Below are 22185 nucleotides of genomic sequence, written 5' to 3'. Positions count from 1 at the left end.
CAAGGGAAATTAACACCATGGATTAGTAAAATAAGGAATTTTTCTTCACAAGAATGTAATGAAATGTGCAGTAATTGCAACATCCGTTCAGTTACTTCGAGATTAAAGCCGTGATAAATTAGATGATTAACAAGTCTTTTAGCAAGAATTTTGTCTGTTATTTATTTATTTTCTGTCTTTTTCAAATAATTGAGCAACTTAAACCAGGTATTGTATTTATATGCAAAATTGGAAATATTAAGACTGGACAGTTTCAATAAAAGACTGCTTTTAGTACATTTCAATCTTACACTTGACTGAATATTCATACAAATCTGAACAAACATATGGACCACAAATATTAATGTGATTATTTAAGTTTAAATTTACAACTTTGAATATTTTTGTCTTAACATAGATTGTGGATTTCATTTCTGAAAACAGAAACAATACTTGGGGTTTGAAGGACAACTAGAATATCTTTGATCTAAATTGGGGTTTAGTTGACGTGCATGTTTAGACCAAAAAGTACACATTTACAAAGTTTCAAAGTAAATTTATTATCAAAGTTCATATACATCACCATATACTATCTTGAGGTTAATTTTCTTGGAGGCATTCACAGTGCAACAAAGAAATATAATAGAATCAATGAAAAAACTGTGCACAAAGAATGACAAACGACCTATGTGCAAATGAAGACAAACTGTGCAAGTACATAAAAAAGTAAATAAATAATACAGAGAACGTGAGTTGTAGAGTCCTTGAAAGTGTGTCTATAGGTTGTGGATTCAGTTCAGAGTTGAGGTGAGTGAAATTATCCACACTGGTTCTGGATCCTGATGGCCGAATGGTTATAACTGTTCCTGAGCCTGGTGGTGTGGGACCTAAGGCTCCTGTACCTCCTTCCCAATGGCAGGCAATACAGGTGTAGAAAATGGCATCCACTGCTTAAGACCATATCTGTGCTCTGAATTTCATTGGACGTTATGGTGTGCAGTGCTAATGTGATGCCATCACTACCTTTTTGATGTTCAGTGTCTTAGCTGTCTTATCAATACAAAGTTGAATGTGCAAGTGACCACCTACCAGTCAAGTTTAAAACTTCTTCTTGAATTATATGTTAATTGTTGGTAGATGTATTTTGGCTGGTGCTTGGACTAGAGGTTTGTGTTTTCTGTAGTCGCTTCAAGTTTCAAAAGTCTGAAGTAACGGCATGCCAAGTGCTGAAGGATTTACTGCACACTCAGGTGTTCCTAGACACAGATGCATTAGTTTGCATATATTTCTAGTTCAGTGTGACCAGCAAAATAGTGATCACTCAATAAAAGACATTCTCCTGAAAAAGGAAAAAAGAGTCCATATCCATTCAAGGTGCTGGAGGTGCAAACCTTTCCCTGAGTTGTATTGTGGGAAAAAGATTAAGTCATATGATCTTCAGCAGAAATGTCCTCATTGAAACTTACCACCTGTAGCTCAACTGCAAGCATTGTATCATTAGTGACTGCAAGTTTGTTACAGCAATGAGCCATAGCAATGCATCTGTTTTTTTTCAGGCAGGAGCTGAAGATAGTTGCACCATCCTGTAATTTATGTTGGTCTGATGTGTTTAGGAAGTTGGTGAAATTTTTACTATCTTCTTTGATGGGAAGGTACAAAGAGAATGATCTGGGATTGCAGACATCCGCACGCTACAGTTTACCACTGACTGCATCCAAATCTCTCTACTGGTATAGACAGTAGACCCTTCAGCTTTTTTAATGTACATGAAAGCATTGAAACATGTAGTGAAATGCATCATTTGCATCAACAACCAACACAGTCTGAAGATTGTGCTGGGGATAGTCCACGAGTGTCACTACACCTCTGGCACAAATGTAGCATGCCCACAATGCACTCTCACTTGTATACATCTTTGCAATGTGGGAGAAAACCAGATCACCCTGAGGAAACCCACGCGATAATGGAGAGAATGTCAAACTCCTTACAGACTGTGGTGGGAATTGAACCCCGATTATTGATTCTGGTGCTGTGAAGGATTGCATTTGTCACTACTTCACCACTTGGCACTCTATTCCCTGCAGACTTTTGAAACTTGAAACATCTACAGAAGACACAAGCCTGTAGTCCATGTAACAGCTGAAATAAATCAATCAGCAATTAACATATAGTTAATGGAAGAAAGTTATAAACTGAACTGGTAGGTGGTAACTGTATATTGTTAACACAGCTAGACAATGAGCACCAGAAATCGTGCTGGCATCAAATTAGCACTGCACAGAATCAGGATCAGGTTTAATATCACTGGCACATGTCATGAAATTTGTTGTTTTCTGGCAGCAGTAAAGTGCAATACATAATAATATAAAAAACAATAAATCACAATAAGAACTATATAAAAATAAATTAAGTAAGTAATGCAAAAAGAGAGCAAAAAGTAAATAGTGAGCTCGTGTTCATGAGTTCAATGTTATTCAGAGATCTGATGATGGAGGGAAAGAAGCTGTTGCTGAAATGTCAAGTGTGTGTCTTCATGCTCTGGTATCTCCTCTTAGATGGTAGCAATGAGAAGAGGATATGTTCTGGGTGATACAACCAGTTAGAATGCTCTCCATGGTATGATCTGTGCACCAAGAAGGTTAATCAGAAAGCATATTCCACCTCCAGTACCTTTAAAAGACTTGAGCTGTCCTGACTTTGTAGAGAATCGTGAAGCCATCGGACTATGCTGTTATGTCCAAAATGGCAGTATGAGCCATGTCTCTGTAAAGCAGAGTATGCAGTAGTCGCTGTTGTCCCTCTGCTCCTGCAATCGTGCTTTGAGGTCTTCAGTTTTATTTTCCAGAGACCATGCATTTGCTAGCAGAGTAGACAGTAGTGGAGGTCTAAAGCAATTACATTTCAATCATACCTCTAAATTGGCTTGGCTTCCATGCTTCCGTTTTTGTGAAGGAGAACTGAATTCGTGAACTGAGTCTGCAGTCTGGGAATCACTGATATTGCTGTATATGAGTATCAATAGATTTTTTAAAACGACTTAAAACAATGTTGCTCTGAAGTACCCATAGCATTACACACTTTGCAATTTAGAAACATAGAAACGTAGAAAACCTGCAGCACAAAAGAGACCATTCGGCCCACAATGCTGTGCTGAACATGTACTTACTTAGAAATTACCTAATGTTACCCATAGCCCTCTATTTTTCTATGTACCTATCCAGGAGCATCTTAACAGACCCTATCATATCAGCCTCCATCACCGTTACCAGCAGCTCATTCCACGCACTCACCACTTCCTGCATTAAAAAGTTACCCCTGACATCTCCTCTGTATCTACTTCCAAGCACCTTAAAACTGTGTCCTCTCATGTTAGTCATTTCAGCCCTTGGAAAAAGTCTCTAACTCTTCACAAGATCAATGCCTCTTATCATCTTATATACCTCTATTAAGTCACCTCTCATCCACCGCCACTCCAAGGAGAGAAAGCCGAGTTCACTCAACCTATTCTCACAAGACATGCTCCCCAATCCAGGAAACATCCTTGTAAATCTCCTCTGCTCCCTTTCTATAGTTTCCACATCCTTCCTGTAGTTAGGTGACTAGAACAGAACACAATTCTCCAAGTGGGGCCTGATCAGGGTCCTATATAGCTGTAACATTACTTCTCGGCTCTTAAACTCAATCCCGCGGTTGATGAAGGTCAATGCACCATAAGCCTTCTTAACCACAGAGTCAACCTGCGCAGCAGCTTTGAGTGTCCTATGAATTCAGAGCCCAAGATCCCTCTGATCCTCCACAGTGCCAAGAGTCTTACCATTAATACTATATTCTACAAATGAACCACCTCACAATTATCTGGGTTGAAATCCATCTGCCACTTCTTGGCCTGGTTTTGCATCCTGTTGATCTCCTGCTGTAGCCTCTGACAGCCTTCCACACTATCCACAACACCCCCAACCTTTGTGTCATCAGACGTACTTGCACTGTGTGCAGTGCTCTTGGCCCTTACTTTTGTGCAGTAGCAATTCTGGGATTCTGCTCTCTGCTTGCCTACTAATGGCCTTTCCAGTGTTACATCCAATGAAAGTCACACCATAGATATGGGCTCAAGATGTAGATGCCATTTTCCAGACCTGGATAGCCTCTAAAAGTATTTCCTGGTGCCAAAGGGCTTTTCAACTGAACGCCAGTTTAATTTATCACTGTTATTTGATAAACTTTTCAAGCCAAAACTGACATGGATTCCACTTTCTCCATGTCATGTCAGCTGCTGGGTGATCACAGGCAATGAACAATGTGGTCAGTGACTGGTATCCTGTCGGCAGTGATGATCCTTACATTTTGCGGTACTCTGCACTGTCCTAAGTATACTTGAGCAGCTCTGTGCAATGGCTCCCTGTCCACTTTGCCCTATATTGGAACTGAAAGAGTTTGCAGGTCACCAATGCAACTGTGACCAGTGGATCGCGCTGCTACTGCTGCACTAGTACATTGTGTCTTTTATATTTGACCCTTCGTGGCAAACACATGATGAATCAGCAAGTTATCCGTTGAAGTCATGACTGACAACTCTGATCTGTAGCGATCTCGATACAAGTGCACAGGTTTCAAACATATCAAACTGCATGTCACATCAAAGCTGTTAGAGCAGAGCGCTGGCCTGCTGAGTCATATACAGCATGGGAACAGACCCTTCAGTCCACAGTCACGTGCTCGTATCATTTGTGGCTGGTAAGTCAGAAGAGAGTAAGGTTGCAAGATTTGCTGAATGTGTGAGGGAGGATTTGTGTTGAGCATGTGTGGTGAACTACATATACCTGACTGGACACGCCCCCTGCTGACTGCTCCTGTGGCTCCTCCCACAGACCCCTGTATAAAGGTGATGGAGGTCTGAGCCCGGCCTCTCTGTCTCCAGGATGTAGTATGGTGGTCACTCACTGCTTGTTCCTTCTTCCAGTCAATAAAAGCCGATATCTCGCCTTTACGTCTCAGAGTGAGTTATTGATGGTGCATCAGCATGCTATCACTTTCATTGGTGGCTCGGCAGTGACTTGCCCAGTAATGACCACCACAATCCTTTTCACTAGCAGGCATGCTGCATTTGGTTATTGCTGCCTCTGACTGTGTACCATCCTGACTTGCAACCGAGGGGAACTATGCCTGTACATATTGTGCAATCTTTTTGGGTAATTCTATTGTTATTGGCTGATAGCTAGCGGTGTGCACCCTGCAGTTGTGTTAAAGGTGCAAGAGTAAGGCAATGTGTATGAATGTGAGGTATAAATCTTTACTGACAGAGATGATTAGTTGATTAATACTGAGTATATGGTACAGTGATAGTTTACAGTCATCCTAATAGTAAGAAGTTATACTTATTGACCTCGACTACTCCTGCAGAGTGATTGAACTACCTGTACTCTGCCTCTCTGTACTTCGCTTAAATTCTTCTTTCCCTCTCCTCTGCCCCAGTTCACCACTGTAAGTCCAGAAAAGTTGGAGGCTGCTTTCTCCAATGTTGTGATATTCTCAGATCTGCTTCTGTTATAAAATAAATATCAGCCCCTGCTCAAATTTCTGGGCCACATTCCTTTGAAGAGGTACAAAGTAGCTTGAAATGTATTTGGTACTAGATAGATACTACGACGTTCTTCATACCCACTAAGTTTCTGTTGGCCGTCCAGCTAGCCAGTAGCAGCAGTAGTCTTCACCTGATGTTACTATAGTGAGCAGAGAGCACTAAGTTGGTGTTCTGCCTGTATCAAAATCAGTTAAGTTATGACTTATCACCAAGCCCATTCAATTTCTGTACTATTTTCCAAAGCAAACTTCCTGGCCATGATGATTTATGAAATCTCCACCAGTAAACAAAATTGCCTTAAAATGCTTACCGATGCTGAATAAAAGGAAGAATGTTTCCAGATGAATTCCTGTAAACTGACTGTGCTCTTCTCAGGTTGTGAAAAAGATGATTGAAAAACAATCAGAGGGAAAAACAATATGCCTTTTATGCTTGTGTAAACTTTGCAGACTTCCAGAGAGGAATATTGGTGAGCCCTGGAATGTTTGAGAACAGGTAGGCAGAGGGTGGATAGCAGTAAGGAGTCACCTCAACAGTGTAAATAAGATCAATGTCTTCAGAATATCACATAGGGTGGGAGAAATCAATATGACTTTGTGGATGAGTTCCAGAGAGCTGGAAGTAAAGTAATCCAGAGTCAGAGAGTGAGGATAAACCTGCAAAAAATGATTTCTGATTAAAAGATAAAAAATCCTAGAGTCATCCTTTAAATAAAGCAACAAAGAAAGATGGACTGAATATCATGAAAAGTTGCAAGGGCACCATGCAAATAAGAAGAAGAAACATACAAACAATATTGATAGCAATCTTGTGCTTATGGTTCACTGCAATCACTTATGTGACTAGATCTCTAATTCCTGCTGAATAGCTTGTATGTCAAGAATACAACTGTCAAATTTGCATGACGATTTTCTCTCAAAGTACTTTACTATGCCTGTTTCTCCTGTCGATAACTATCCCTAGCCACTCACACATTCAAATTAAGTCAATTAATTTATTAAAAGACAATCAGTAAATTAATACATTCCTGCATGACATACCAGTTAGTCCCTTATAGATGAAGAGATGTCTATAATTTCTTGATTTATTTCAGACTTCCTAGAATGATATAGTTGTCTGTTGGTTCACTATTTCACATAGAGTAATCCATGGCTTCAGGGTTAAAGTTAGGTGGAAGCATACTTTTTAATTAGGTTTCATATTTGTTGTGCAGGTGATCACAATATACAATATCCTTTATGTAGCAGGTAAATTAAATGTCATTTTGGTGGCATATCAGCAAGGGTTTCTCAATACTGTAATGGTTCTGTAAGTTAATCCTGCATCTTAACTGATAGTGTTTACTCGTTACTCGTACTCTGTATTTTTACACATGTATTTTCCTGCGACTTTCACTCTTGTGATTCTTGTACTAAAAACAAAGAAACGCATCAATGCATTGATTCATCACTTTATTAGAATGAAACTTGCTTATGATTTGTATATAAGGATGTGTCTATTATGCATGTTGACCCATTCAAGATGATAGATTTCTTCAGCTCAGGTTGTTGCTCATTAATAGCAAAACTGGAAAACGAAACAGAAGCCTTTAACTTCACTACAGATATTCAGACTTGGCTTACTCTACGCTAGGTGCAGGAAGTCTACTAAATTAGATATTTATATTGACACAGCTGTAATGTTCCAACATCCTGGCTTTGGTGTTTTGTAATTACAATATTTCTGGCAAATTTATCTTTATAAAATTTGTTGTTTGTGCCAAGAAAGTTTTGGCACACTCAGATCTTTTGGCAGGCACTCTGTACGTGTGCTCAGCATAGGTCAGACATAAAATGGCTGCCAAGCCTTTTTCTTGAAATGTCGACAGCCAGCGTACAGTGTGGAACAGCAGCCAAGTTTGCTTTTAAACAGTTCATTGCTCTTAATGAGGCACAAAAAGGCCTGGATTTTACGTAAAGCAGGACTGCAGGACTTGGCAAGGCAGGATCATTTCCAACATCTGTGAAACTCTCAGCAAAGTTTTTGATACTGGGCAGGATCGTGCACCTCTTTGGGAATTTACATTACATAGAACGTGCATATTGTGCTCTGTTAATTGCTCTCAGTTTCCAGATAAGCCCATTGAAAATATTTTTTTCACAGATATATTTAGCTCATAATACAGAGCCTCTCTTAAGCGATTGATTTGGAAAGAACACGGATCTAGAAAGTTACTTTAGCAGTACAGGCGGTACCCGAGTTTTGCAAGGATTCTGTTCCCGGGGACAATCTGATTTCTCCATTAGTCTTGAAGTGCATTTTCTATAGCTACCAATAACATATCGCTCTACATGAATTCTTTCATTTCACTGAGTTATTTCACTAGCACTAGCACTAATTATATCCATAATTAAACAAATGGAATTTACAGTATGCTGTATTCATTCATTAATGAAAGCCAGGAAACATATTATAATTATTATATTTTTATTTATTTCTCAGCTCAAGCAGATAAAACCTGTGGTAGAGGCACAGCCAAACACACTCATTTCTCAACTGCAAGGAACTTTCAGACTACTCCAGTGGTGTTAGTATTGTGGCTTTCTGCAGATTTACATTCCAATTTGTATCCCTAATTGTTTAATGCTATTGTATGGTGACTTTGGAATGATACCAGTTGTAGATATTACTATTGGGACAATCTATACCTGATTAATAATAATAATCAAGTCATTGGTAACTTGGGGAGCCCCTGAATAATGAATTAATTTATTAATTGAGAGACCGTGTGGAATAGGCCTTTCCAGTCCTTTGAGCCATGTCGCCCAGTAGTTCCCCGATTTAATCCAAGCCTAATCATTGGTCATTACCAATTAACCAGTACATCTTTGGACTGTGGGATGAAACTGGAACACCCAGAGGAGACCCACACGGTTAAAGACAGAACCTACAAACCCTTACAGGCAGTGGTGGGAATTGAACCTGGGTCACTGGTACTGTAAGGTGTTTTGCCACTAATTTAACGATGATGCATAAATTGATCATTTCCTCTTTTTTCATTGGGAGATTGTACAACAATAATTGTTTAGGGAGAAATATACTGTCAACAATCGTTTAGTGCAAAATATATTATCAACGGCTCCCAGAAAAAACTCCACCCTATCTATACTTATATGCATACACACAGTGCCTATTAAATGTATTCACCTCCCCCCCCCCCCCCCCGAAGCTTTCATGTTTTATTGTTTTACAACATTGAATCACAGTAGATTTAATTTGGGTTTTTTGACACTGATCAACATAAGAAGACTCTTTCATGTCAAAGTGAAAACAGATCTCTACAAAGTGACCTAAATTAATTAAAAATATAAAACACAAAATTATTGATTGCTTAAGTATGGCACTCCAAATCATAACCTGTGCAGCCAATTGCTTTTAGAAGTCACATAATTAGTTAAATGGAGATCACGCGCGTGTAGTCAAGGTGTTTCAATTGATTGTAGTAAAAAATATGGAAGACCAAACTGCTGTTGGGTCAGTATCCTGGCAAAAACTACAGCATGAAGGCAAAATACTCCATGCAACACCATGAAAAGTTAATTGAAAAGCACAATTTCAAAGTCACAGAACATCCCTTGGAGTACAGTTAAGTCAATCATCAGGAAATGGAAAGAATACAACACAGTTGTACATCTACCCAGAGCAGGCCGTCCTCAAAAACTGAGTGACTGGGCAAGAAGGGAAGCTACCAAGAGACCTATGACAACTCTGGAGGTGTTACAAACATCATTGGCTGAGATGGGAGAGATTGCGCATACCACAATTGTTGCCAGGGTGCTTCACTAGTCACAACTTTATGGAACAGTGGCAAAGAGAAAGCCATTGTGGAAAAAACTGAAATGAAATCTCAGCTAGAGTTTGCCAGAAGGCATGTGGGAGCCTGTAACATCAGCTGGAAGAAAGTTCTATGCTCTGATTGAAATTTTTGGCCATCAGATTAAACGATATGTTTGGTGTAAGCCAAGCATTATACATCATCGAAAACACACCATCCCTACTGTGAAGCACGATGGTGACTGCATCATGCTGTGGGGATGCTTTGTGGCAGCAGGCCCTGGAAAGCTTGTGAAGGTAGAGGGTAAAATGGATGCAGTAAAACACAGGGAAATCCTGAAGGAAAACCTGCAAGAGAACTGCGACTTTTGAGAAGATTTGTTTTCTAGCAAGACAATGACCCCAAGCATGAAGCCAGAGCTCCTCAGGAATGGCTTTAAAACAACAAAGTTAATGTCCTGGAGTGGCCAAGTCAGAGTCCAGACATCAATCCAATTGAGAATTTGTGGCTGGACTTGAAAAGGGCCATTCACTCATGATCCGTATGCAATCTGACGGAGCTTGAGCAGTTTTGTAAAGAAAAAAATGGGTAAAAATTGTGGTGTGCAGATGTGCAATGCTGTTAGAGAACTACCCACACAGATTTAAGGTTGTAATTGCTGCCAAATGTTTTATTGTTTTACAACATTGAATCACAATGGATTTAATTTGGCTTTTATAAAATAATGACTTGAAGGGGGTGAATACTTAGGCAATCAATTATTTGGTGTTACATATTTGTAATTAATTTAGATCACTTTGTAGAGATTTGTTTTCACTTGGACATGAAAGAGTCTTTCTGTTGATCAGTGCAAAAAGAAAACAAATTAAATCTATTGTGATTTGAAATTGTAAAATAATTAAAACAAAAAAAACTTCCAGGGGGTGGGGAAATGGATGAATACTTGTTATAGACACTGTAGTTTCCAAAGGGAGAATTTTGCTGTATTTAAGACAGGAAAATTGCTTTGGGTGGCAAGTAAAGGCAAAATCAGAAGCATGTGCTGAGCCGATGACCAGGAAAAATGAACAAAGTGTTGGTCAAGGAGTAGACGGTATTCTAAAGGGGTGTTTTAGAGATAGAGGGCCACAGACAAGAAATTCCATACCTTGAGACTAATCAGAGAGAAAGAAAATGCATGATTAGAAATAATGGTTCATTGTGTACAAGATACTACCACACTTAGAGATGATTATAAAGAACATGAGACACTGTACTGCACACATGAAGATGCATTGAAGAAGTGATGTGCAGCAGGCAATCAACTGATTTGTTCAGGGAGCTGTGATTACAAAATTCAGAAGTAAATAAAGTCCAAGATGGATAATCTAAGGAGACATTTTTTCTGAAGACATTTCCTTTGATTGCAGCGCATGGGGAAAGTGGCTGAGGGTAGGGATACAGGGGAACAAGATGAGCCATTGGTTTGGGCCCAGGTCACAGAGTGGGAGAGAGGATCAGGTAATCAGTGGTGAGGAGACTTGGACATTGAGGTTCAGCTGGGATGATTAGGTGGAAGGGTTACCATTACCAGCAAAGGAACAAGTGAGAAATGCTGGGGAGCAAGGGGGTTATTCTTCAAGTAACAGGTCAATAATAGGTGTATTAGTGGGGGATTTAAGGAGAAGGATTGAGTAGGAGACAGACAAGCAGTCAATATGACACTTTAGTTGATGGGGCTGGAAGTAAGTATGGCCCGATTTAGGGTGTCTGTTCAAAGTAGACGGGAATTTGATGTAAAATTGGGGGGAGTTTTAGGTGATAGTCAGCAGGCTGCAGAGGCTGGGAGACCAGATCCAGAGAAGTGCTGGGCAGCCACTATGATTCTGAATTTTACTTCAAAAGACTATCCAAGCAATGCAGGTGCTTGACCAGCTTGGGATTTGTTCAGACATTTACCCACTCTGTAATATAGCTCAGCACTCTGTCTAAATGATCTGCATCACCTCACTGGACACTGCTTTCTTCACTGGGTCCCAGCATGCAGTGGCCTGTCAGATACACGTAGAACCCTGAAGGGAAAATGACAAACTCTGTGAACCTGATTTTCCTTTAAACTTGGATTCATTTGGAATTGTGCAGGGTACAACATGCCTGTGATCCATTTTGTAGATAACGAGAGTCAAATCTGTGAAAGAAGTTAATTACTATGATAATATGGAGCTAGGAGGAGCCAGAAGAGAATTCTGAACAAGAAAGGCAATATACTGGGTAGGCAGATATCGGGGTGGGAAGGACTGTTGGTGTCATAGCTAGGATGAAGAAAATGTATGTAATTACCTGAAAATCTAGTCCTTTTCCAGAGTATTTTGTGGTAATATTTTTTACAGTCAGATATGTCTGTCATTTTCACACAATAGCAAATTCTATTTAAAATCATCTTCTGCTCCTCTTTAAGTAATATTGTTAGCAATTAAATGGAAATGGTAGGCTTCTTTACAGAGAGTGATGGATGTGTGGAACACACAGCTAGAGTTGGTGATAGAGGCAGATAAAACACAGAACATAGAAAATCTGCAGTCCATTACAGGCCCCTTGGCCCACAATGTTGTGCCGATGATGTAACCTACTCTAGAAGCTGCTTAGAATTTCTCTACCACATAGCCCTCTATTTTACATGCACCTATCTAAGAGTCTCTAAAAGATTCTATTGTATCTGCCTTTACCACCTTCACTGGCAGTGCATTCCATGCACCCACCACTCTGTGTGAAGAACTTACCTCTGACATCCCCCTTGTACCTACTTCTAAGCAGCTTAAAACTATGACCCCTCATTTTAGCCATTTCAGACCTGGGAAAAAGCCTCTGGCTATCCTCACAATCAATGCCTCATCTTATACCTCAGTCAGGTTACCTCTCATCCATAGAGAAAAGGCCAAGTTCACTCAACCAATTCTCATAAGTCAAACTCTCCAATCCAGGCAACATCCTTGTAAGTCTCCTCTGCACTCTCTCTATAGCATCCATATCCTTCCTGTAATTAGGTGACCAGAACTGAACATAGTACTCTAAGTGGGGTCTAACTAAAGTCTTATATAGCTGTACCATTACCTCACAGCTCTTGAACTCAACCCACGGTTAATGAAGGCCAACACACTATATGCCTTCTTAACAACATTGTCAACCTGCACAGCAGCTTTGAGTGTCCTATGGACGTGGGCCCCAAGATCTTGCTGATCCTCCACACTGCCAAGAGTCTTACCATTAATATTATGTTCTGTCTTCAAATTTGACCTTCGGAAATGAACCACTTCACACTTAACTGGTTTGAACTCCGTTTGCCTTACATTAGGAACATTTAGGAATCTCTTAGATAGGCACAAGGATGAAAGAAGAATGGAGGACTATATGAAAAGTAAGAGTTAGATTAACATTAGAGTAGCTTAAGGGTTTGTACTATGCTTTAACTCACCCTAACTGAGTCATTCAACTTCACTTACCCCAACACTGACAGTTCCCACAAATGGTGGACTCACTTTCAAGGACACCATCACAAGACAACATCACCTGACTGTGCAGGTGGTGTCTCCCTCCCAAATGCACTGAATAACTTCTACGCCTGGTTTGAGGTGGAAAATCATGTGGCGGCGAGGAAGTCCACCCCTCCTATAAATGACCAGGTGCTGTGTCTCACCTTGGCTGATGTGAGAAGAACCCTGTGCAGGGTCAACCCATGGAAGGCTGCTGCACCAGACAACATCCCTGGTAGAGTGCTCAGAGGATGTGCAGACCAGCTAGCAGATGTTCTCACTGACATCTTCAACATCTCCCTGAGCAGCGCCACCATTCCAACGTGGTTCAAGGCCACCACCATCGTCCCCGTGCTGAAGAAGTCTTCAGGGTCCTGCCAAAATGACAACCGTCCTGTTGCACTTACATCCATTACCATGAAGTGTTTCGAGAGGCTCGTCATGAGGCATATCAAGACCCTGCTGCCCCCCTCACTGGACCCCCTGCAGTTTGCGCACCGTTCCAACCGCTCAACAGATGATGCCATTGCCACCACCCTCCACCTGGCCCTAACCCACCTGGACAAAAATGACACATACGTTCGGATGCTGTTCATAGACTTCAGTTCAGTATTCAACACAATCATCCCTTAGAAACTGATTGGAAAGCTGAGCCTACTGGGCCTGAACACCTCCCTCTGCAACTGGATTCTAGACTTCCTGACTGGGAGACCTCAGTCAGTCCGGATCGGGAGCAGAATCTCCAACACCATCACACTGAGCACGGGGGCTCCCCAGGGTTGCATGCTCAGTCCACTGCTGTTCACTCTGCTGACCCTCAACTGTGCTGCAACACCCAGCTCAAACCATATCATCAAGTTCGCTGATGACACGACTGTGGTGGGTCTCATCAGCAAGAACAACGAGTCAGCTTACAGAGAGGAGGTGCAGCGGCTCACGGACTGGTGCAGAACCAACAACCTGTCTCTGAATGTGAACAGAACAAAAGAGATGGATGTTAACTTCAAGAGGGCACAGAGTGACCATTCCCCGCTGAACATCGACGGCTCCTCGGTAGAGATCGTAAAGAGCACCAAATTTCTTGGTGTTCACCTGTCAGAGAATCTCACCTGGTCCCTCAACACCAGCTCCATAGCAAAGAAATTCCAGCAGCATCTCTACTTCCTGCCAAAGCTGAGGAAAGTCCATCTCCCACCCTCCATCCTCATCACATTCTACAGGGGTTGTATTGAGAGCGTCCTGAGCAACTGCATCACTGTCTGGTTCAGAAATTGCACCATCTCGGATCACAAGACCCTGCAGTGGATAGTGAGGTCAACTGAGAAGATCATTGGGGTCTCTCTTCCCGCCATCACGGACATTTATACGACACACTGCATCTGCAAAGGAAACAGCATTAAGAAGGACCCCATGCACCCCTCATACAATCTCTTCTCCCTCCTGCCGTCTGGGAAAAGGCTCCGAAGCATTTGGGCTCTCACGACCAGACTGTATAACAGTTTCTTCCCCCAAGCTATCAGACTCCTCAATACCCAAAGCCTGGACTGACACCTTGCCCTACTGTCCTGTTTATTATTTATTGTAATGCCTGCACAGTTTTTGTGCACTTTATGCAGTCCAGTGTAGGTCTGTAGTATAGCTTTCTCTGTGTTTTTTTTTATTACGTAGTTCAGTCTAGTTTTTTTGTACTGTGTCATGTAAACCATGGTCCTGAAAAACGTTGTCTCATTTTTACTATGCACTGTACCGGCAGTTATGGTTGAAATGACAATGAAAGTTGACAACTTGACTTGACTTGACTTGGTCATGTTTTCACTATTTATTGCTTATTCATTTTTATTAATATTATTTTGTTTTTTTTCTTTTTGTATTTGCACAGTTTGTTGTCTTGTGCGCATTGTTTGTCCACCTTGTGTGGTTTTTCATTGATTCTATTGTGTGTTTTTATTTACTGAGAGTGCTTGAAAGAACTTGAAGCTCAGGGTAACATATGGTGACATATATGTAGTTTGATAATAAAAAACTTTGAACTTTTCTACATTCTTTGTTCTGCAAGTGAAGAGCCTCAAAAAAGTGCCTCGAGAAAGTACTTAGCCCCAAAACTATTTTCACATTTTACTGTCTCATCCTCTAAATTTAAAATATATTGAGGTTGGACTTTTTGAGGTAATCTACAAAATGTTGTGTATCATGTCACATCAAAGGTAAAATTACAAAACCTGTCAACAAATTAGAAAATTATAAACCAAATTGTGAGGCTGAAACAGTATTTGTCCCCTTTGTAATTACTACACTGAATTTCCTCACATAAAATACTACATATTAATTTACCATTCACCCAATTTGTTGATGTAGAAAATTGGAGGATCACCTGAAAAAATAACCCCTCTCTTTATAAAGTTTTAACAGTTTTAACATTTTGAACAGCACAAACCAAAATTAAGACAAAAGCGCATTCAAGGCAAGGCTGGGAAACGATAATAGAAAACTTGAACCGACGAAGGATACTCCACAGTTGTGGCAGGACTTGAATACTATCACCTCCAATAAAGTTAAATTAAGTGACATAGGCAGCAACAGGGTTTCCCTTTCAATGCGTTCAAAACCATCTATGCTCACTTTCACCATCAAACCACGGAGGAACCATCATGACCTCCCACAGCCCCCTATGATCTTGTGACTTCCATCTCTATTGCTGATGTGCAAGCAGCCTTTAGGAGGGTGATCCCATGAAAAGGATCCGGCCCACACGGGCTGCCTGGCCAATTACTAATAACCTGTGCAGGTCAACCAGCTGGATGGTTCACTGAGATCTTTAACCTCTTGAGTCAGCAGTCTGAGGTACCTACCTGCTTCAAGCAGGCTTCAATTAATCCAGTGCCCAGGAAGAATGAGGTAACCTGCTTCAATGACTATCATCTAGTAGCACTTACTTTCACAGTGATAAAATGTTTGGAGAGGTTAGCAATGAAAGGTATCAAATCTTGCCTGAGAAGTTACTTGGATCCGCTCCAATTTGCTTACCAGAGCAACAGGTCCACAGCAGGTGCTATCTCATTGGCTCTTCACTCAACCCTGGAACATCATGAGCAAAGTTGCATAGATCAGGATGTCCTTCATTGACTACAGCTCAGGATTCAATATCGACATTCCCTCATGACTAATCAATAAGCTCCAAAACTTTGGCCTCAATACATCCTCGTGCAATTAGATCCTCAATTTTCTTGCTTGCAGACCCCAGTCAGTTCAGATTGGCAACATCATCTCCTCTGTGATCTTCATCTGCAGAGGTACACCACAAGATAGTGTGCTGAGTCCTCTGCTGTACTCGCTTTGCACTTTTGATTGTGTGGCTAAGCACAGCTCCAATGATTTTGCTGGTGACACCACTATCGTAGGTCAAATTAAAAGTGGTGATGAATGAAGCATATAGAAGGGAGATGGAGCATTACCATAACAACCAGTCACTCAGTGTCACCTGGACCAAGGATCTGATTATTGACTTCAGGAGAAGGGAGCCAGAGGTCGATGAGCCAGTCATCATCAGAGAAACAGAGGCGGAGAGGTCTACATTCCTCGGTGTTATTATTTCGTAGGAAGTGTCCTGGGCCCAGCACGTAAGTGGAATTATGAAGAAAGCACAGTGGCACTTGTACCTCCTTAGGAATTTGTGGCATGACATCTAAAACCTTAACAAACATTTGTGGATGTGTAGTGGAGAGTACATTAACTGGCTTCAGCACAGCCTGGTATGAAAGTGCCCGAGAATGGAAGAGTAGTGGTTATGGTTCAGTCCATCATGGGTAAAACCCTCCCTACCATTGAGCACATCTACATGAAACACTGTCGAAGAAAGCAGCATCATCTTCAAGGACCTCCACCACCCAGGACATGCTTTCTTCTCACTTGTGCCATCAGGAAGAAGGTACTCAAAGCACTCAAACCACCAGGTTCAGGAATAGTCTTGAACCAAAGCGGATAATTTCACTCAACTTCACTTGCCCCATCATTGAAATGTCCCCATAACCAATGGACTCACTTTCAAGGACTCTTCATCTCATGGTTGTAATGTTTATTGCTAATTTATTATAATTATTATTTTTGTATTTGCACAGTTTTTGCCCACTGGCTGAAATTACAAGCTGGTGCGGTCTTTCATTGATTCTGTTATGGTTATTATTCTATCATGGATTTATTGAGTATGCCTGCAAGAAAATAAATCTCTGGGTTGTATATGGTGATATATATGTATATTGATAATAAATTTGGTTGAAATTTGAAGCATGATTCCGGAGAAAGGTACAACACCATCTCAAAGGCACTGAACATATCTTGGAGTTCAGTATGGTCCATCGTGAAAAATCGGAAAAGATATGAAACCACAGCCACACTGCCTACGTCAGGCTGCTCCTCTAAACTTAGTTGTTGGGGAAGAATGACACTTGTAAAAGAGGCTGCAGTGATGCCAACAGTCACTCTGAGTGAGCTGCAAAAGTTAGTGGCTGCAACTGGAAATGAAGATCATGGCTCCACAATTTCAAAGGCCTTGGACAAAAAGAATTTTTATGCAAGAATGGCAATGAAAAAGCCCCAGCTAAGGAAAAGCATATCCTTGTCCATAAAAACTTCGCAAAAGTTCTCTTAGAAGATACTGAAGAGATGCAGAAGGTGATCTTCTGGTTGGAGGAGACTAAAGTGGAACCTTTGGGCCGCAACACTAACTGGTATATAAGGGATAAATCTAATACTGCGCATCAGCTAGGTACACCACCATTCCTGTAAAGTATGGTGGAGGTAGCTTCATGCTATGGGGATACTTTTCAGCAGCAGGGACTCAAAATGTGGTCCGGTATGAGGGCAATATTAATGCTGCTAAATACACAGAGATCCTGGATAAAAACCTGCTCGCCTCTGCCAGAAACTAACTTTAAACTGGGGAATAAGTTCATCCTTCAGCATGGCAACCCAAAGCACACTGCCAGAGCAACCATGGAATAGCTTCAAATGAAGAAACTTGATGTCTGTGAGTGGCCCAGTCAGAGTCCTGACCTTAACATGATCGAACGTCTCTGGCAAGGCCTCAAGATTGCTGTCACTGTCACTTCCCAACTAAACTGGCACTGCTTGAGCAATTTTGCAAAGAGAAATGGGCAAATATTGCTCCATTACATTGTGCAAAGCTAACAAATACCTAACCAAAAAATCTTTGTTCAACTAAGTAGTGAGCAAAGGGGATGAATGCTTTTGAACAGTTGACATTTCAGTTTTTAAACTTTTAGTTTTTCATTCTTTACAATTTTCTCTTTTTTTGAGCTCTACTGTGGAAAAAATGAGCACGTGATTCACAGTTAAATTGATCAACGTCCCTGTTTGTATTTCTCATTTATGTGAACAAAGAGTTAGGGGCTGGATACTTTTACAAGTTACTATATAATTTATCCTTGGTAGGCAACTCAGAGTCCAATCTCATTACTATCTTTCCAACTCCAACAATTCTAGACTCACTCCAGAAGATTCAGATTCATTTATTTATCATGTGTGCTTTGAAATTTATAGTAAAATGCATCATTTGCGCTAGCAACTAACACAACCTAAGGAAATGCTTGAGGCAGCCCGCAAGTGTTAACACACGAGATTCCAGTGTGAACAAGGTTCCAGAAAGTTATAAATAAAATGTCTTCATGTTAATTACTATCTGCCTTCGTGGATTTATTTGTGGCTGTGTTAGTGAAGAAATGCACCTGTTACTTTTGTAATTGATGCCTGCTCGGGCAGTGCTGCTTGGTTTACATCAACTTCAGCAGCATCTGTTTGAGTTTGCGATCGGCACTCAACTGCATTTTGGTGCTGGTTTCATTTGGCTGTCTCATATCTTCAGAACTTTCGTGAGATATGTCACCAGGATATAAATTTTAACATCATGCATATTCTATAGAGATGACCTGACATGATGTTACTACATTTGAGTGTGTAAACCCTAATGCTCACTTTGTGCAGCCGACAGTTAGACATTAATGGAGAAAAGGCTTTGAAGTCATATTGGCCTTGTCCTGTTTTGGCATTATGCCTCCCCTTGGGTTTACCCTCAGATCCTATTGCTCATATAAATGCAGGGTTTATTTAATTTCCAATTAATCCAAGATTAAGGAATTTACTCTGTTTTCTCTGATTTAATCGTTTGCTTTCTGTGTATCTGCAGGCATGCAGTGCTCATGTCCGTATATCAATGATGTATGTGTGTGTGTGTGTGTGCCTGAGTGTTTCCTGTAAGCCTTTTAAACATGAATCTCTCGCCAAACAATGCTCTGCTTACACAATTAAAGTGTTGGGTTTTCTCATTTATTTCTGGTTTGGCATGTGACTTACTTCACCCAGCTTGAAGGCCTGTTGCCAGATGAGACCGGCCAATGATGTGCTCCCTGTCATCTGCTGTGTTCCCTTTGTCTTCAGATTCACCCAGTGCGGTAGTCATGTGGTGCTTTTCGTCAAGGAACTGAGTACAAGGAAAGCTGGCTCACTTCGTAGAAGTGCAGCAACAGTTTCACCTTGGCATCATTTTCAATAACAAATAAAATAAAATAAATTAAATTAAACTTTTAATCAGGTCGCTTAAAAAATTACCCTTGCCTTAAGTGCTGGCAACATCTACACACAGACTGTTTTGACAGCTGCATGGCTGTCTGATAATGGCCTCTTGAGTATCTGTTATCATCCACTAAGTGCTTGCTCTAGTCTACCCCTTGTCCACTTTTCAACTTTATACTAAATACACACATACTGTATATAGTATATTTTATAGTTTAATAGTGGCAACTTCTTGTGTTGCAAACTTTGCCAGACATACAGTCATATTTATCATATCAAGTGGTCTACAGCATAATGACAAGTGATAATTAATGCTCTTGTTTATATGTGTGTGGGCTGATTTTGTGTGTGTGTGTGTGTGTGTGTGTGTGTGAATGTGTCAGTTGTAATTGGGAGTAGAGTAGGAAAGAAATGGAGAAAGGGGAGCCTTTAGACAGCTTTTAAAATAAGTTGGAACTGAACACAATGAGAATAAGCAGAAGCTTAGAAAAAAAGTTGCAAACCAAATCTGAAGGGACTACTGGATGGTAATTTTGTTGGTTTGTTCCAATCACATCATAAAGCAAGGTTCTAAACAGTAAGCTGAGAAAGATGGAAGCAGGTTTGTGTGTTGGATCATGATGCTTATAGGCAACCAAAGTGCTGTTTGATATGAATTGAAATAATATTGCACTATTGTCTTTATTCTATGAAAGATATCTAGGGTATATTTTAAACTAATAGATCATATTAAATACTAAAATGAGCATTTAAGTTTTATATTTATTCTGAAAACAACTGGAAGTCCTGAAATCTGTTCCTCCAAATATTGTAGGCTTTATGTCACTTCAGACAGTGCATGTAAGATATGATTTTACCAATGGTTTTATTCAGGGGTGCACATTTGAAGGGGCATGTGTATGCATCCTGATTGGTTATTGAGCGAATATGTGCATTATTATCTTTAAGCCTGCGTAAAATCTCTTAGTGGTTACAGCAAAGGGGGTTGTTTGCCCCTTATTTCTGGAGATGATGCTGGTCTGGATGATTAATACTAGAATAGCAAATCTATGTTTCCAATGGCTAAGAATTAAGTGACAGAACTTAAAAAGCAAAACATGGTGGATCCTGCCGATCTGAAGTAATGGCTGTGAAATGTGCAGTATGTCTAGTTGCATCTGCTTCTGGTCAATGACCTTTTTTTTAGAACTAATTTGTGATATCCCCAACTGCATTGTCTTTTTGTATAAGCATAAAATAAACTAAAAAATTATTTTTACACATCTTGCATAACACTTGAAGTAAAATTTTATGATATCGCTAAATTTTCTAAGAAAATGTTGCTTGTTGCATGAAAATTCTGGATGCATAAATATTAGATAGTGGGGTGTGTCAGGAATGGACAGGAGGAGGAGTATAGGAAACTGATACAGGACTTTGTGATATGGTGCAACTCAAACTACCCGCGTCTCAATATCACCAAGACCAAGGAGATGGTGGTGGACTTTAGGAGATCTAGGCCTCATATGGAGCCAGTGATCATTAATGGAGAATGTGTGGAGCAGGTTAAGACCTACAAGTATCTGGGAGTACAGTTAGACGAGAAGCTAGACTGGACTGCCAACACAGATGCCTTGTGCAGGAAGGCACAGAGTCGACTGTACTTCCTAAGAAGGTTGGCGTCATTCAATGTCTGTAGTGAGATGCTGAAGATGTTCTATAGGTCAGTTGTGGAGAGCGCCCTCTTCTTTGTGGTGGCGTGTTGGGGAGGAAGCATTAAGAAGAGGGACGCCTCACGTCTTAATAAGCTGGTAAGGAAGGCGGGCTCTGTCGTGGGCAAAGTACTGGAGGGTTTAACATCGGTAGCTGAGCGAAGGGCGCTGAGTAGGCTACGGTCAATTATGGATAACTCTGAACATCCTCTACATAGCACCATCCAGAGACAGAGAAGCAGTTTCAGCGACAGGTTACTATCGATGCAATGCTCCTCAGACAGGATGAAGAGGTCAATACTCCCCAATGCCATTAGGCTTTACAATTCTACCGCCAGGACTTAAGAACTTTTTAAAAGCTATTATTAATGCTTTTTGAGATAGTGATTTAGATGCATATCATATTTTTTACTGAGTTAAGTATTGTATGTAATTAGTTTTGCTACAACAAGTGTATGGGACATTGGAAAAAAAGTTGAATTTCCCCATGGGGATGAATAAAGTATCTATCTATCTATCTATCTATCTATCTATCTATCTATCTATCTATCTAGATAAGCTAGAGTTTATTGTATTATAATTGAAATTAGCCAATGTTGCTAGACAAACAGTTAATTCTAGCTAATTGATTTTCAATTCATTGAATTACTTTTAAGCACTTTTATATGATGTATTTCTTTCCTTTTTACCAGATTCAGGACAAGAAGACAGTCCCAGTCACAGTGAGTCTACAAAAAATACTCCAGGTTAGTGAATCACTTGAAGCTGAGCAAAACACTTTGAATGGTGGTTTTGAAATAAAGTGTTAACTCTGATCTGCAGTGCTTCCCTTCGCTTGCTCTCATTAACCTCATTCTACATCCCAACGTGCCGTGTCCCTGTGTTCACTCCCCTCTTCCCCCTAGATTGATTGAAGTGAAAGGACTAGCAAAACGTGACCTCTCCTTTGTAGCAGTGCTAAGACAGCGATGTAATCTGGGTGCCTAACACCATATGACTGCGACCTGACCTTTCTACAGGAGATTTCAA

The 22185-nt window shown here is 40.6% G+C and overlaps 1 protein-coding gene across 9 annotated transcripts in view; it reads left to right on the top strand.

Annotated features, from left to right (window-relative positions):
• Positions 1–22185, top strand: part of LOC140729085 (nuclear factor 1 B-type-like) — a 289370-nt gene that overhangs the window by 141864 nt on the left and 125321 nt on the right. For 8 of the 9 annotated variants that reach the window (XM_073048423.1, XM_073048426.1, XM_073048420.1 and 5 more), the window contains one exon: positions 21849–21902. The exons of the other annotated variant lie outside the window; for it this stretch is intronic. In XM_073048423.1, coding sequence (XP_072904524.1) covers positions 21849–21902 — 54 coding nt within the window. The remainder of the gene's footprint in view (positions 1–21848; positions 21903–22185) is intronic. 9 annotated transcript variants of the gene reach the window in all.

This window comes from Hemitrygon akajei, chromosome 6 (assembly GCF_048418815.1).
Source record: "Hemitrygon akajei chromosome 6, sHemAka1.3, whole genome shotgun sequence".
Classification (NCBI taxonomy): domain Eukaryota; kingdom Metazoa; phylum Chordata; class Chondrichthyes; order Myliobatiformes; family Dasyatidae; genus Hemitrygon; species Hemitrygon akajei.
This window is presented reverse-complemented; position numbering and strand designations above follow the sequence as displayed.